The 18,183-nt window shown below is 37.2% G+C and overlaps 1 protein-coding gene across 7 annotated transcripts in view; it reads right to left on the minus strand.

Annotated features, from left to right (window-relative positions):
• The window catches only part of CCNB3 (cyclin B3), a 90,055-nt gene that overhangs the window by 71,304 nt on the left and 568 nt on the right, over nt 1-18,183 (minus strand). For 5 of the 7 annotated variants that reach the window (XR_012026458.1, XR_012026459.1, XM_072816706.1 and 2 more), the window contains exons 1-2: nt 5,780-5,934; nt 2,021-2,153 (exon numbers count right to left, since the gene is read on the minus strand). Coding sequence is in view for 5 of the 7 variants with exons in the window: in XM_072816706.1 (XP_072672807.1) it covers nt 2,021-2,119 (99 nt within the window). In the remaining 2 variants the exon portion in view is untranslated. Of the gene's footprint in view, nt 1-2,020; nt 2,154-5,779; nt 5,935-18,183 lie in introns of those variants that run through there. The other 2 variants (XM_072816708.1, XM_072816707.1) reach the window with 2 other exon arrangements.

Raw genomic sequence — 18,183 nt, forward strand, 5'->3', positions numbered from 1 at the left:
TGATCCCGGGACCCGGGAATCATGCCTTGAGCCAAAGGCATCAGATGCTCAACCACTGAGCCACCCAGGCATCCCAAATTTTGAATTTTTTTAAAGTATACATATTCATGATTTCTTTATCATTATTATTTTTTAAGTATCCTCTACACCCAACATGGGGTTTGAACTCACAACCCTGAGATCAAGAGTCAGATGCCGGGATCCCTGGGTGGCGCAGCGGTTTAGCGCCTGCCTTTGGACCAGGGCGCGATCCTGGAGACCCAGGATCGAATCCCACGTCGGGCTCCCGGCATGGAGCCTGCTTCTCCCTCTGCCTATGTCTCTGCCTCTCTCTCTCTCTCTCTCTGTGTGTAACTATCATAAATAAAAAAAAAAAAAAAATTATAAAAAAAAAAAAAAAAGAGTCAGATGCCCTACCAGCTGAGCCGTCCGGGTACCCCAAATTTTGTGGGGTTTTGTTTTTAATTAATTTTATTTAAATTCAATTTGCCAACATATAAATTTTGTGTTTTGAGAAAGGAGTTTGGTAATCCATATTAACCTCTAATTGTTAGTATATATGAAGGAGAGATAGTAGACAGGAAGTGAGGTAAATATTTTGGAGCAAAGGCGGCTTTATTTCTAGGTATTATTTATCTGTGCATGCCTTATCCAACTCCCAAGTGAATAATACCATCTCTATGGGACTAGAGGTTAGGGTAAATCACACTGTAGGGCTCTTCTACACCCTAACAGTTTTTCTTTAGCGAAAACCTCCTAAGTATCAAATCTCCTTTATGAAGTAAGAACCTTGCCCTACTTATATCAGTTATTATAATGTGAAGCAAAGCATTAGGGTCACATCATTTATTTACTCTGTTCATCTACATCATGAACAATTAGTATATGATCTGATCACAGTAAGTGATCAGAAGTTTAGAGAATTGGAATCAGTACAATAGACCAATCTAACACAGCAGAACAATCCTGAAAGAGCTAAGAATTACCTCTATTTTTGAATTGATTAAGCTAAGAAATCAGTAAACTATTAGTCTTTTATCTAGTTCATGATAAATAATATTTGGTGGTTACACAAAACTCACAAATTAGCTAAGAAATAAAATATCCGTCTGCTATCCAATTCCCACTTAATATTACCAGTAGAAATAATCAGCCCCAAATAAAATCCACAGGTGAAAGTGAACTCAGTAAAGTTTAGATTTATAAAATGTGCCCCAAGAAAGCTGGATTGGGAAAAATAACTACCACAAAAGAAAACTTATTATGGCAGAACTCTAATCAGCAAATTTGATATAGACAAAAATCTGATCAATGTATCAAATCTTTCTTGCCAAATTTATATATAAAAAAACATTTAGCACCTCCATGAAAATCATTTTAATAAAATAAAAAATGAAAATCATTAGAAAATGTTTATCTGTGCTGAGAGAAAACCAATCAAGGAAATTAAATTGGCCTAATGATGTTTGCTCCAGAAAATACTCCCTTAATGACAATTCATCAGTTTTAGTAAAACTCTGATTAAAATATGTATGATGATGAACAAAGAACAACCCAGGGTTGGAATGACAATGTCAAACTATCCACAAGGTCAAAACAGCAAAATCAAAATGGACCCCTTCTTCAAATTTAACAGCTATAAAAAGCATAACATACTTGTTGACCTAATCTTCGTACTCTCCCCAGGATGTACTAAGCAGACTCCCAGCAAGGTACTATGAGCATCTCCCAGAAACTAAGAGTGTAGAGGTTGTCATTAACAAGAGCTGAGCATTGTTTGCTTTTGAAGGTTGTGAAGGACACCCTTCACTTCAGCTATGCATTATGGGAAAGGAGAGTTCACACTTAGAACCCAAGTTCTAATTTGCTGGTCTTCTTCAGCTACAAGGGGTACTGCTCCTTCCCAATTTCTCAGGTTAAACAACACATACTCAGAATGATTCAGAAGTGAGAATAGGGACTGACTCAACATAGGAAGAAGCTACCTGAGACACCATTGGGAGAGGCAGCTTGCTCTAACCTTTTCGGATTGGCCATTATTACCACTGGGCACAATTTTGCTGGACCGAGATTTCTTAGTCTCAGGTTTGGAGCTTCGGGATGGTAGTGGCAGTGGCATCTCACAGGTTCGGCAGTATCTATCCAAGATAGAGCTGCAATCAGAAAGGGACTCTTTAAAAAAACACCATTCACCAGAAACATCGCATAATTAATACCCAATCTCTCTAGAGCATATCTAGAAGTAAACATACTTTGAGTTAGGCAGGTCTGTCTTTAAATCTTAGTTCTATCACAATTAACCTTGGGCAAGTGATACACTCCCTGGGCTTCAGATGGAGACAAGTATACCTACCTCTGTAGGGTAGGTATACTGTTCAAATTAAATAAGATATTCTATCTAAAAAGCCTAGCACAATGCTTGCCATCCTCTGTGGGCACTGGAACTGTGGCCCACCTCCTAGTTTAGGCCTGGAAACATTGGGAACAAGTCACATGAGTATTTTGCATTAAAAAAGATCAAGAATATCACAGATCATATAGTATGGAAGCCAACTGGAAGGGTTAATATTCTTTAAAAGGCACAGGGTCCTGGCACAGCAATTATAATGATGCTACAGAGAAGATACAAGAATGCACTACACACACACACACACACACACACTAATGCATGATAGGCCAGAGTATTCAAAGACTGCATTCAATCAGAAGAAACTGTAATCCAGTTCCAGAGACACCTGGTAGGAAAAAAAAATTCAAAAGATGAGATAACAATAAAGGAACTAACTTACTGAAAATCACTCAACATAAAAATTTAACCGTCGTTACAGCCTTGGGGAGAGTCTTATCTTTGTTCCCTATCAGTAGGGTACCCCATTCTACATTCCTTAAGGTTCTTTTTTTGTGAGTGTTCAATAGTTAGGATACACTTATGTGTCTCACAAGCAAATGCATTATTAGGAGGAATTGGTTTTTGGATTTATGAGACTCTTCCCACTCAGATGAAACTGCCCTTCCAACCTCACCCATATTCAATCTCCAAATTCAAATGCATTTGAAAAAGAACAGGCTCTTCTAAGAAAGACCCTAAAGGTAATGTAATAAGCTTAGCTTACCATTCTGTACCAGATATTTCAGGCAATGGAAAATACTAATGCAAATAAATCATGCATCTTATAAGTATTCACATGCATAGCTCTAACAGTAACATAAAAATGTGACAAACGATTTAATAAAGGTAACTACAAAGTACTACAAAAACACAATGGGAAGCCAATAAACTTGTCTGGGAAAGGGGTGGAAGAAGACTCTATAGTGGAGGTTATATATGATCTAGACTTAAATGACAAAGAGGTTTCCAAGTAGACTGGGGAGCATTCCTGGAAAAGAAAGCCTTAGCCCAGGCAGAACATCAGGCTTGAACAAGTCGAGCATGGCAGGTGCAGGGACACCCCAGTTGCCTGGAGTATGGAGTATAAAGAATATATTGGGGAGGAGTTAGAAAGGGGCTGAATGCTAGGCTGGGGCCAGGCTGTTCAGAAGGGGAAGTGGAGAAGACTGCAGCTTGAGGGGTTTTAAAAAGGAGAAAAGCTGATTTAGGTTTTGCTTTGGATGAAGAAGTATTGCACATTTTGTTAGGAAAAGTCAGCATATGTGCCTTCACACTTTATTATGTCAGTTGGGTCCTCACAAAAAAAGATACACAGTATAAATATAATTCTTTCCATTTTAGAGGCCTTAATGTGTTAAGTGACTTACTACACAGAACAAATGATTAAGCAGCAGAGATCATCCAGCTCTTTCCAGGGCTCTTTCTAAAACACCATTATGTTTCTCCAAGCATACTCAAAAGCACTCCAAAACCATCTATGATCCAAAGTGAAAGGCTGTAATGTGGTAGTGGAAGGAGACAGAATGAGTAGATTTTTTAGGAAACAACTGGATTTCTACACAGGACAACTTAGCATCTTTGAGCCTTAATTTCTTCATTTGCAATAGAGGAATACCACCATTTACTTGCAGAAGCATTGTATGGCTCAAAAGCAAATTTGTATGGGCAAAACCAAACCCATGGTAGGCCCTCAAAATAAGAGGTCCGTCTTACTTTCCTTCTTCTCCCCTAAATACCTCTTTTCCATCTCATCTCTCAAAACTCAGCCAAGCAACAATAAAGCTAAATTGGGTCTACCCACCCTTAACTGCATGGTACGAAAACCACTTACTCTCCTGTTATTATTCACACCTCATACAATGTTTTATGGATGACAAAAGACTCGTGTTCTGAAACTTTTACCTTTCAAGGGGAAAGAAAAAATAGAGTGGACTCAACAGGCTAAAAAAACATTCATCTGATGATATCACAGGTAACTAAACCTCAGAGAGAATAAGGTTTTTCATATGATATTCATACACCACCTTCTTTATCCTAAACACTAATCACTTGCTTTCGGGGACACACAAAGTGACTTAAGGAACTAATTTCTCTGCCATTGGGAAGGGAGAGGCCATTGACACCACTAAAAACAAGCTTTCATTAAGGGACATTCAACAGAACATCTCAAATTCTACCACCTACAGAATGGAGCCACACTTGGACGAGAAAATTAAAATCCTTTCCACCTTCCAGACTTTCCATCTTCCCTATATACACACACGATTAAGTGCTGGAGACCCCACTGAGCATCCCAGGGCTGGTGCTAAAAACACAAACAAGGGCAAGCTGGCTTGTTTAGAAGCCCAGTTGCTTAGCCTCCAAAACCATAGATCAAGACAGTGTACAGGAAACAACAGCAACTTCATTTTACATATAAAAGCAGGTTACAGGCAGCATGACACAGGGGAGAGAATGTAGCATAGTGTCCACAAAACCAGCGCTGGGCTGGAAAGGATGCCTAGGGTCTAGCTCTGACTTTGCCCCTAGTTGACTGGATGATTCTAGGCAAATCCCTTTTCCCTCTCTAGGTCGTTTCCCCACCTAAGAAAATGAGGCAATGGGACCAGAGCCCTAGCTCCGGAAACCACGGTCAATAGACCAGCAATATTAGCATCACCTGGAAGCCTGCTAGCAATTTAAAATCCTAGGGCCCCCCCAAAAATAAAAATAAATAAAATAAAATAAAATCCTAGGACCCCAGCTAGACTTACCAAATCTGAAAAGTGCAAGTTAACAATATCCCCAGGTGATTTGTAGGCATTTCAAAGTTTAAGAAGCACTGTTCTAGGGTCCTTCGACCTCCAACATTCTAGGATCCTAAGTGAACCAAAGCACAGAGCAGTGGGAAAGCCAGAGCTGCAGCAGTTGGGGTAGGGTATAGAAGAGAGCCAGTGCAGATAAAGGGGATAACAAAGGAAAGAGCACCCGTTTCCATCCTCCTTCATATCCTCCATCGAACCTGTAATTCCAAAGACATCCTGCAAGTATGCACTCTCTGACTTAAATACGTCCCGTGGATGAACTTGATCCTCCACACTTCCACTTGTGAAAAGACGTTTTTTAAATGTACTCTGATTCAGGCACGTGTACTGGTCGCTCTATCTAAAAGGTAGGACCCAGTCTCCTTTCTTTTTCCATCTCACCCTCTAAAACACAGTCCCTGCCCAACTTCGTACAAACTGCTGACATCAGAACAAAACAAAGATTTCATGGACAGGAGATGCCGATGCCGTGCTCGCCGGCGAGAGAAGAGTATGTTAACATGGGGCTGGAGTGGTGCTCAGGCATCAACCCGCGTGCGATAGGGCCGGACATTCGAGCGGGCAGTGTAAGCCCAAAGGCGCCTACCTCACATCAAGATTGAGGACAGAACAGGAAAGATCATGGACGCACTGCACTCCTAGACCAGGAGAGGCTCCGGGAAATGAACGGAGCTCCGTGTTGTAGTGACCCGTGTCCTCCTCAAACCGGCCTGTGCTCGCTCCAATCTGCCGAACAGCGAATTTTGAAAATTACAGCCTCAGAAGGAAGTGCGGTGGTGATTGGCCAGCAGGGGCCAATCAGCGTGCACAGTTGGGGCGCGTGCTCCCCTAAGGAAGGAGGGGCGGGGCTGGGTGTTTTTAAATTGAACTCCGCGGCTAATAGACTTCGCATTGGGGCGTGGTTTCGAGTACAATTGGTTGAACCCGCTGGACTAACCAGCTGAGCACTGGGTCAATTTAAAGAGGTGTTTTCATTTAAATAATCCTGCTGGAAGATGGTGCGGGAGAGTGGCTGCATAATGCAGATTCAGACCAATTAAAATATTAATATTAATAACCCTTCGTAGAGTCAAATGTTAACTCCTGCTGGCTTCACATATCTCCTTGTGAGGGAAACAGGGCAGAAATTATTGCCCCTATTTTATGGTTAAGCACCCATAAGTGCAGTAGACCTAATAATAGCATCAATTTACCACTAGCTCTGTGCTGCTATAAATTTTTATTGTTTAAATTCCTGTCCAAAAAGATAGGTACTTTTGCTAGTGCTGCTTTACAGATAACAAAATAGTAGCTTGCTAACTGCCCGATACCACAAACCTGCATTGTGGCAAAGCAGGTATTACAACTCAGATATTCTCATTCATTTCACTCACTCATTCACTCACCAGTTATTGAGTACCTGCTTTCTTCCAGGAGCTAGAAAAACTATATATGAGTAACTGACAAAAGCAAGAATCAATAGCCTTGCCCTGTCCTCTGAAGATGTTAAGAGTAAATGGAGATACCGAGGATAAAATCTAGGACTTGCTGGATATACAGCAGCTACTCTACCACTAAACTACTTTCCTGCCTTTATTATCAGACCATTCTTCCTTTAGGATCTCACAGCTTCTACATTAAAGGTGAAATATTCAGGGGCACCTGGGTGGCTCAGTCGGTTAAGCCTCTGCCTTCAGCTCAGGTCATGATCTCAGGGTCCTAGGATGGAGTCTCAAGTCAGGCTCCCTGCTGAGCAGGGAGTCTGCCTCTCCCCCCTGCTCACACTCTCTCTTTCTCTCTCTCTCTCTCTCTCTCTCTCTCATAAATAAAATATTTTTAAAAAAAGCTGGAATTTTCACATGATCCCAGGCCTTCTTCTCTTTTTAATCTCCCTAGGTTTTCTCATCCAGATCCACAACTTAATTTTTTTAAGATGTTATTTATTTATTTATTTATTTATTTATTTATTTATTCATTCATTCATTCATTCATTCATGAGAGACACAGAGAAAGCCAGAGACATAGGCAGAGAGAGGAGAAACAGGCTCCGTGCAGGAGCCCTACATGGGACCTGATCCCAGAACTCCGGGATCACATCCTGAGCCAAAGGCAGATGCTCAACCACTGAGCCACCCAGGCGTCCCAAGATCCACAACTTCAAATATCATCTAAAAACTGGCCCTGAACTCCAGATTCATAAATCCAACTTACTACACATATCCACTTGGATGTCTGATAGACAACCTCAAACTCAACATTTTCACAATGCTAACCAAACCTGATCCTTTTTCCAATATCTTCCATTTCCAAAATTTGTACCACATCAAGCCTGTTAAGCCAGAAACTTGGGTATCATCCTTGATTCAAACTCTCTTCTATCACCTTACCTTCCCATATCCTATCCTTCAGCAAGACCTTTGATTCTACCTTAAAACCATACCTTACATCCATCCATTTCTCTCCACCTCCACTGCCACCACAGTCTCTCATTTGGACCATTGTCAAGAACCTCCAAGCTGCTCTCCCCCTTTCCAATCTTGATCTCTAATGTGAATACAATACAAGATCAATCTTTTTAAAAAAAGAAAAATTAGGGATGCCTGGGTGGCTCAGCAGTTGAGTGCCTGCCTTCGGCCCAAGCCATGATCCTGGAGTCTGGGGATCAAGTCCCACATCAGGCTCCCTGTATGGAGCCTGCTTCTCTCTCTGCCTATGTCTCTGCCTCTCTCTGTGTGTCTCTCATGAATAAATAAATAAAATCTTAAAAAAAGAAAATTATATCATCTCTCTCATGCTTTAGTGGTTTCCCACAGAACTTAATATCCATACTCCTTACTCTGGTCTACAAGGTCCTGCCTATATCATCAACCTCTTCTCACACCACTCTTTCTTGTTCACTACATTCCAGCCATAATGGTCTTCTTTCAAAGCTTTGAATATAATAAAACTCTTCTCCTCAGATCTTTGTACATGCTATTTCCACTGCCTGGAACATTCTTCCCTCTATTCTTTAAATTACTTGGTTTTTTTTCCTGATGCTTCAAGTCTCAAATGCCCCCTCTTCAGAGGCCTGCCCTGACCATGTTATCTAATGTAGGATTCTCCTCCCATTCCTTTATACTCTATCTCGGCCCCTTACATTTATTTTAGAGTAATTATTGCTATTTGTAATTTTTTAACCTATGTTCTCACTCAAGAATGCAAGGTCCTTACCTAAAGAGTATTACACTAAGTGAAGTAAGTCCTACAGAGAACAACAAATACCATATGATTTCAATTACATATGGAATCTAAAAAATATAACAAATGAAAAAATATATGTATAACAAATGAACAAACAAAAAACAAACAGAAACAGACTCATAAATAAAGAGAATGAATTGGTAGTTGTGTGAGGGGAGATAGATAAAGGGAATTAAGGAGTAAAAACTTCCAGCTATAAGACAAATAAGTCATGAGAATGAAAAGTACAGCATAGAAAAAAAAAAAAGAAAAGTACAGCATAGAGAATATAGCCAATAATATTGTAATAACTTTGTATGGTGACAGATGGTAACTACACTTATTATGGTGAGCATTTTGTGATGTATATAATTATCTAATCATATACCTAAAACTAATATACGTCAACTATACCTTAATTACAATTTTTTAAATTCTAAAAATTACAATGTACAATAAAAAATAAAACAAAAAGAATACAGGGCCCATAACTATAAGGGCCATATCAATTGTGCTCTATCTCCAGTCATTAGCATTAACAATAGTTCATATTTAACAATTGTTTATTCTATGTTTGATGCTGTTCTGAGACTCACAATAATAAAATGAGGTGTTAATATTCTCATTTTGCGGAAGAGAAACTTAGAGTACAGAGAAGTTTAGTAACTTGCCCAAGATTACACAGCTAGCAAGTTATTGGACTGGGATTTAAATCCAAGCAATCTGATTCCAGAAACAGACACATAATCATTACCCTATACTTGCCTCTTTGACAAATGATTAAAAATATTTGCTAACTAAGCAAATTAGTATTTTCTTTTGAGGGTAATCACTATGGACAAATGCCCCACTGGGATGCACTAAAAAAGAAATACATTATTAACCCAAGTCACTTTAAGTCTTCTTTATTTTCTTTAATTTTTATTATTCAAGTATAGTTGCATACAATGTTATCTTACTTTCAGGTGTACAATATAGTGATTTGACAATTCTATACATTACACAATGATCACCATGATAACTGTAGTTACCATTTATCAATACACAACACAGTTATCATATTATTGACTATATTCCCTGTGCTGTACTTTTAATTTCCCTAACTTTTTTATTTTAAAACTGGAAGTTTGAACCTTCACTTACTTCATTCATCCCCTCCTCTGGCAACCACCAATTTATTCTCTTTATGAATCTGTTTCTATTTTTTGTTTGTTCATTTGTTTTGTTTTTGAGATTTATATATAAGTGAAATCATATGGTATGTGTCTTTGTCTGACTTATTTCACTTAGCATTACACCCTCTAGGTCCATTCATTTTGTCATAAATGCCAACAGCTTGTTCTTTTTTATGGCTGAGTAATATTCTATTATATATACATATATGCTTCCATCTTGGTTATTGTATGTAATACTGCAATAAACACAGGAGCACAAATATATCTCTTCAAATTAGTGTTTTCATTTACTTTGGGTAAATACCCAGTAGTGGAATTACTAGATAATATGATATTTCTATTTTTAATTTTTTGAGGAACCTCCATACTATTTTCCACAGTAGTTGCACCAATTTACATTCCCACAAATGGCACATGAGGGTTCCCTTTTCTCCACATTCTTGCCAACACTTGTTTATTTTTTTGATACTAGCCATTTTGACCCATTGCAAAGTGAGATTTCATTGTGGTTTTGATTTTCTTTTCCCTGATAATCAGTGTTATTCAGCATCTCTTCATGTGTCTGTTGGCTATCTGTATGTCTTCATGGGAAAAATGTCTACTCAGGTCCTCTGCCTATTTTTTCATTGGATTATTTGTTTTTTTGGTGTGGGGTTTCATAAGTTCTTTATATATTTTGGATTTTAACTATTTATCAAACATAACATTTGCAAATATATTCTTCCATTCAGTAGGTTGCCTTTTCATTTTGTTGATGAAAACAACAACTTCTTCTTTCATTGTGTATAACTTTTTCTATTTTGGTTCAATCCCAATAGTTCATTTTTGTTTTTGTTTCCCTTGCCTGAGAAACATAAATATGTTTCTAAGACTGATGCCCAGGATATTACTGCCTATGTTTTATTTCAGGAATTTTACAGTTTCGGGTCTCACATATGGGTCTTTTATATACTTTGTTTTTATATATGGTGTAAGAGAAAGGGGTCCCATTTTTCCAATATTATTTATTGAAAAGACTGTCTTTTCCCCATTGTATATTCTTTCCTCCTTCATCATAGTTTTATTGACCATATAAACATGGGTTTATTTTCTGGGTTCTCTATCCCATTCCATTGATCTATGTGTCTATTTTTGTGCCAGTTCCATATTATTTTTATTACTATAGCTTTGTTGTATAGTTTGAAATCAGGGAGCATACCTCCAGCTTTGTTCTTCTTCCTTAAGATTGCTTTGGTTATTTGGGGTCTTTTGTGTTTCCATATAAATTTTAGGATTATTCTAGTTCTGTAAAAAATGCTGTTGGTATTTTGATAGGTATTGCATTGAATCTATAGATTCCTTGGGTTATTATGAACATTTTAACAATATTTTTTATTAAGGGAGAGAGCATTAGTACGGTTAGGGGCAGAGAGAGAGATAATCTCCAGCAGGCTCCACACTCAGTCTGGAACTTGACGCAGAGCTCTGTCTCTCCACCCTGAAATCATGACCTGAACTGAAATCGAATTGGACACTTAACCAACTGAGCCACCCAGGCACCCTGGACATTTTAACAATATTAATTCTTCCAACCTATCATGATATATCTTTCCATTTGTTTGTGTTGTCTTCAATTTTTTATCAATGTTTTATAGTTTTCACAGTATAGGTCTATTACCTCTTTGATTAAATTTATTCCTACATATTTTATTCTTTTTGGTATAATTGTAAATGGGATTGTTTTTCTTAATTTCCCTTTCTGCTACTCCATTATTAGTGTATAGAAATGCTACAGATTTTTGTATATTAATTTTGTGTCTGACAATCTTACTGATATATTAGTTCTAATAGTTTTCTGGTGGAATATTTAGAGTTTTCTATATATAGTATCATGTCATCTGCAAATAATGACAGTTTTAGTTCTTTTCCAACTTGAGTGACTTATATTTCTTTTCCTTATCTGATTTCTATAGCTAAGATTTCCAGTACTAAGGTAAATAAAGGACTGTAAGCCTTTCTTTAGTCAAGAGAAGAGAAGTTCTATCTATCAAAATAACAGTAATATAAAAATTACAAAAGAGCCTATTTCATTTTTCCTATTTCCTCCCAGATTTTCACAAAAACAAAAAGTTATTGAGCAAAAGATATAAATTTCCCAAAATCTTTAAATTTGTTTTTCTCTCAACCTTCATGGCTCCAGTTGACTTAACCTCTCCTTTGTGTTGCAATCAGAGAGAACACTGAGAAAATAGGAAATAGAAAATAGGAAATAGTCTATCACTTTCCAGTATTTCCCTCCTCCCAGGCAGACTACATTCTCATAAACTCTTCTTTCTCCTTCCCCCGATAGAAAAGATCTGCTATTATCTACTTCACTTTTATTTTTTTTCTACTTCACTTTTACATGAAAATATATTCCAGATGGACCCAAGATTTAATTGTGAAAATGAAACCATGGAAATACTAAACAAAATATAAAAGAATACTTTTATAATCTTGCAGATGGAAAAACTTTTCTAAACAGAACAAAAATATTAAAGATAGCAAAAGCTTCGGTAAATTTTAATAGCTAAAAATTGAAAATGTGTTTAGCAAAACAAATAAAAAACAAAAACAAGATTAAAAACCTAAAAACAAACTGGAAAAAATCATTGGCAATACAAATGACAAAAGACTAATTTCTAAAAGATACAAAGACAACTTCATAATCAACAAGAAAAAGATGAACCATGCATCAAAAATGCTGTCAAGAAATGAACACTTAGAAATAAAAACGATCGATAAAAATGAAAATATGCTCAATTTTACAAAAAATAAATACAAATTAAAATAGCAATGCATTGTTTTTGTTTAAAACATCAACAAAGGCTTAATAGCGTAACAATAACTGCTATTGAAAAAGGAATGGGTAAACAAGCACTTTATTCACTGTCAGCAGCAGTAAAAACTGCCATAAACTTTGGGAGGTTTATTTGAAAATACTTATAGAATTTTAAATGTTTGAACCCTTTTACCCTGAGATTGTACTTATTCCAAGAAATAAGGATGAAATTTTCCCAAATTTGAGAGAGACATAAACCTACATATTCAAGAAGCTAAGCAAACCCCAAACAGGATAATGTTTATCCAAACAGGATAAACCCAAGGAAATTCAAAGAAAAACATATCATAAATTCCTGAAAACTAAAAGACAAAGAAAAGAGCCTTAAAAGCAGCAAGAGAGAAATGACACCTTTTTAATTGGACAAAATGTTTTTGAATGATGATGGATTTCTCAACAGAAACCATGTAGGCCAGAGGAGATGACACAATATTTTTCAAGTACTACAACACAAAAGCTGTAAACTCAGAATGCTATATCCAAGAAAAATAACTTTCAGGAGTGAAGGGCAAATCAAGTCATTCTCAGAGGCTTACCTTAAAAGAACAGAAAGTTCACAAAACAGAAGAAATAGTAATAGGAAGAGTCTTGTAACATTAGGGAGAAAGAATAGTAGAAGGAGCAAAACTAAAGGTGGACATAATAGGCTCTCCTTCTGATGCTCTCTTGTCAGTATGTTTGAGAGCTATAGCAAAAATTGTAACACTGCTTAATGGGTTCTCATTGTATGTGAAGGAAATGTTTAAAATAATATAGATGGAGGATGGCAGAAGAACACAGTTTCTACACCTCCTTCCATACCTCCTTACTGACTAGTAAAATGTCAATCCAATAGATTGTGATAATTGTGCATATATCATTTAATACCTCAAACTTGCACTAAAAACACTATAGATACATCAAAATGGAATTCAAAAGAATGTTCAAGTAACTGACTGGAAGGCAGGTAAAAGAAAACATATAAATGAGAAACAGAGTAAATAATCTGAAAACAAAAAATAAAATGGTGGACTTAAACCCTAACAGATCTGGGCACTTGGGTGGCTCAGTGGTTGAGTGTCTGCCTTTGGCTCAAGCCGTGATTCTGGGGTCCTGGGATCGAGTCCCACATCGGGCTCCCCACGGTAGGAGCTTGCTTCTACCTCTGCCTATATCTCTGCCTCTCTGTGTGTGTCTCATGAATAAATAAATAAAATCTTAATAAGTACATAGTTAATTAATAAACCCTAACAGATAAATTATTATGTTAAGTGTAAATTGTTTAAGTAGAGGAATTCAAAGAGATTGGCAGTGGATTTGAAAAAAACACATGACCCTATTCAGGTCCTATGCCCATATTTTAATTGAATTATTTGTGTGGGGGGGTTCTATTGAGTTGTTTGAGATCTTTATATATTTTAGAAATTAACCCCATCAGTCATATCATTTCCAAATATCTTCTCCCATTCAGCAGGTTGTCTTTTCACTTTGTTGATGGTTTCCTTTACTATACAGAACCTTTTTATTCTGGTGCAGTTCCATTCGTTTATTTTTGCTTTGGCTTTCCCTTGCCTTAGGAACAGATCCAAGAAACTGCTGCTTAGACTGATGTGCAAGGGCTCGCTGCCTGTTTTTTTATTTTTTAGGAGTTTTATAGTTTCTGGTCTTACATTTAAGTCTTTAATCCATTTTATTTTTATATTTGGTGTAAAAAGGTAGTCCCATTTCATTCTTTTGCATGTAGCTGTTCAGTTTTGCCAAGACCATCTATTAAAAAGATTTTTTCTCTTCCCCATCACAAGTTCTCACCTCCTTTATCATAGACTAGTTGACCACATAAGTATGGGTTTATTTTTTCTCTACTTTGTTCCATTGATCTATGCATCTGTTTTTGTGCCAGTACCATACTGCTTTAATTACTATAGCTTTGTAGTATAGTTTAAAATCAGGGAGTGTGATGCCTCCAGCTTTATTCTTCTTTCTCAAGATCACATTGGCTATTTGGGGTCTTTTGTGGTTCCATACAGATGGCCAACTGACTTATGAAAAGATGCTCAACATCACTAATCATTAGGCAAATGCAAATAAAACCATAATGAGCTATCACCTCACATGTGTCAGAATGGCTAGTATCAAAAAAAATACGAAATAACAAGTGTTGGCAAGAATGTGGAGAAAGGGGAACCCTCCTGTGCCATTTGTGGGAATGTAAACTGGTGCAACCACTGTAGAAAATAGTATGGAGGTTCCTCAAAAAATTAAAAATAAGAATACCATATGATTCAGCAATTCCACTTCTGGATATTTATCCAAAGAAAACAAAAATACTAAATTTAAAAGATATATGCACCATTACGTTCACTGCAGCATATTTACAATAGCCAAGATATGAAAGCAGCCTAAAGTGTCCATCAACAAATGAGTGAATAAAGAAAATGTGGTATAGATAGATTTTAGTGGAATATTACCCGACCATGAAAAAGAATAAAATCTTGCTATTTGTGACAACATGGATGAGCCAAAAGTGTATTATGCTAAGTGAAATAAGTCAGAGAAAGACAAATATCACTTGATTTCATGGAATCTAAAGAAACAAAGCATATCAATAAACAGAAACAGACTCATAGATACAGAAAACAATCTGGTGGTTTCCAGAGAAGGTTGGTTGAAATAGAGGAAGAGAATTAAAAGGTACAAACTTTCACTTATAAAATAAATAAGACATGGAAATGCAATGTACAGCATAGGGAATATAGTTAATAGTATCATAACAACTTTGTATGGTAACAGATGGTAGCTAGATTTAATATGGTGATCGCTTTGCAATCTATATAAATGTTAAATCACTATGTTGTACACCCAAAACAAATATAATATCTTATGTTTACTACATTTCAATAAAAATGATCCAATGATATAATGTCAACAAGAAGTGCGCTTCAAATATAAGTAGATTGAAAATTAAAAATGGAAAATGACGTATCATACATTATTTTTTTAAAGAAAAAAGCAAGTGTAGCTCTATTAATATCAGAGAAAGTAAACTTCAGAGCAAAGTAAATTGCCAGGGGCAGAGAAGAATATTACATAATGATAAAATGGTCAATCCACAATGAAGACACAGCAACCCTACAGACCCTACTGACATCCAAAGGATAATGAGGGAATACTATGAGCTCTACACACATAAATATGACAACTTAATTGGAATGGACAAATTCCCTGGAAATCACAAACTACCACATACCACAATGCACCCAATATGAAATACATCGTTTGAATAGCTCCATAGTTTTAAAGAAATTCAATTTGTAATTTTAAAATTCTCAAAAAAGAAGTGTCACCTGGTCAAGATTACTTCACTGGAGAACTAAACTAAGTGTTTAAGGAATAATTAACACCAATTCTTCACCATTTCTTCCAGAAAATAGAAGAGGAAGGAATACTTCCCAACTCATATGAAAACACTTCTACTGTGATACCAAAACCATACAAAGACTACAAAAAAAGAAAACCACATATCAATCTTCCCTCATGAAAAGAGATGCAAAATCTTCAGCAAGATATTAGCAAATACAATTTAGCAATATATAAAAATATTATATACCATGACCAAATGATCTGGATTTATTCTAGGGATTCAAGGCTGGTTCAAAAAATCAATCCACACAATCTACCATATTAACAGGCTAAAGATTCCACAAAAATAATTAGAGCTAATAAATGAGCTCAGGGCTGTAGGATACAAAATCAATATACAAAACTCAATTATATTTCTATAGATTTGCAAGGAACAATGTGAAAATAAAATCAAGAAAACAATTCCACTTACAATGGCATCAAAACAAATAAAACATATAGAAATAAATTTAACAAAAGAAGTACAAGACTTGTACATTGAAACCCACAAAATATCTTTAAGAAAAATTAAAGACCTAAATAAATGTAAAGACATCCCATATTCTTCTATTGAAACCCTTAATATTAAGATGGCATCCCCCTCAAATTGATCTACAAAATCAACGAAATCCCTTTCAAAGTCTGTGTAGTTAACATAGCAGACCTGAGAATGTTATCATCTGAAAATCCTGCAGGCAAGGTTAGCCCCTTGGTTAGAATCTGGGAACATGGATTTAGGGAGGGTTCCCCACCACCCTAACAGATAAAGGTAGCTCACTGTACCTTAATTGTGCAAACAATACATCTAATGGTGTACACCAGATTTCCTCCTGGGACTTTGGAGTTTGGGTATGAACTAGGCAGAGGGTGCCCGCACGACCAGCCTCCAGTAAAAATTCTTGGCACCAAGCATCTAACAAGAATCCCTCGAAAACATCATTTCACACATGTGGTCACAACTCTAAACCGGGAAAAGTTATGCCAAGTGAAAGAAGTCAGTCACAAAAGACCACCTACCGAATGATTCCATTTATACGAAATGTCCAAAATAGGCAGCTCTATGGAGACAAAGCAAGTTAGTGATTGCCTAAGGCCGGGTAAGCATAGGGTTCGGGGAGCTGGAGTGTGATAAAGAGTATGAGGTTTCTTTTTCCGTGATTAAAATGTTCTGAAACTGATTATGGTGATAGTTCCTCAACTCTGTGAATATACTAAGAATCATTGAGTTATACACTTTAGGTGAATTATGTGGTATTTGAATTATATTTCAATAAAGCTGTTTTTAAAATAACTAGTTAATGAGATATATTGGTTCTTTCAAAAAAAATCTGTTTAAGAGTAGCAAGAAAAGATTTGGTGGAACCAGCGAGGAAGTTACTGCAAAAAGCCAGGCATTTTGGACCTAGGTGATTGAACATTTTTAGCTATGGCCAAACACTTCTATATGATTCTGAGCATGGCAATTTCTTGAACAACCACTAACATAGATTAACCTAGTGCTATCCTTTGCAGGGTAAATGGAAATCAGTAAAACACAATCATTCTCCTCAAGCATTTGGAAAGCCAAGCTCATAACGAAATAGAAAAGGCACTTGCAAAAAAAAAAAAAAAAAGAAAAGGCACTTGCTGGGGATCCCTGGGTGGCGCAGCAGTTTGGCGCCTGCCTTTGGCCCAGGGCGCGATCCTGGAGACCCGGGATCGAATCCCACGTCGGGCTCCCGGTGCATGGAGCCTGCTTCTCCCTCTGCCTGTGTCTCTGCCTCTCTCTCTCTCTCTGTATGACTATCATAAATAAATAAAAAATATATATATATTAAAAAAAAAGAAAAGAAAAGGCACTTGCTTTCCTTGAACCTATAAACAACTTTTTTGAAGGAAATGTATCAATAACTATAACACACACACAAAAAGTGCGGTTTTGTGGGTGGGGAGTGACTCTATGAGGGAGGACTCACCAATTCCCCTTTTCATTTGCGGACCACCTTGGCAAAAACGGGCTTCGGTAACGGAGGATCTCGTGCCCTGAGCGAAACACGTTTTCCGAGCAGCTGCGACCTCCTAGTGGCCACATGAACTCATTACCCCCATTCACCCTCTAGATTTGAGAGCAACAGGCACACGTCTCTGCCTGACACCCCCCACGGGGCAAGGACGTGACCACGCGGAGGACTAGGCCAGGGCAGCCCGGGTGGCTCAGCGGTTTAGCGCCGCCTTCAGCTCAAGGTGTGATTCTGGGGAGTCGGGATCAAGTCTCGCGTCAGGCCCCCTGCATGGAGCCTGCTTCTTCCTCTGCCTAGGTCTCTGTGTCCCTCATGAGTAAATAAATAAAATCTTTAAAAAAAAAAAAGGACTAGACCAGTCTTCACTTCATTTTAA

Source organism: Canis lupus, chromosome X (genome assembly GCF_048164855.1).
Source record: "Canis lupus baileyi chromosome X, mCanLup2.hap1, whole genome shotgun sequence".
Lineage (NCBI taxonomy): Eukaryota > Metazoa > Chordata > Mammalia > Carnivora > Canidae > Canis > Canis lupus.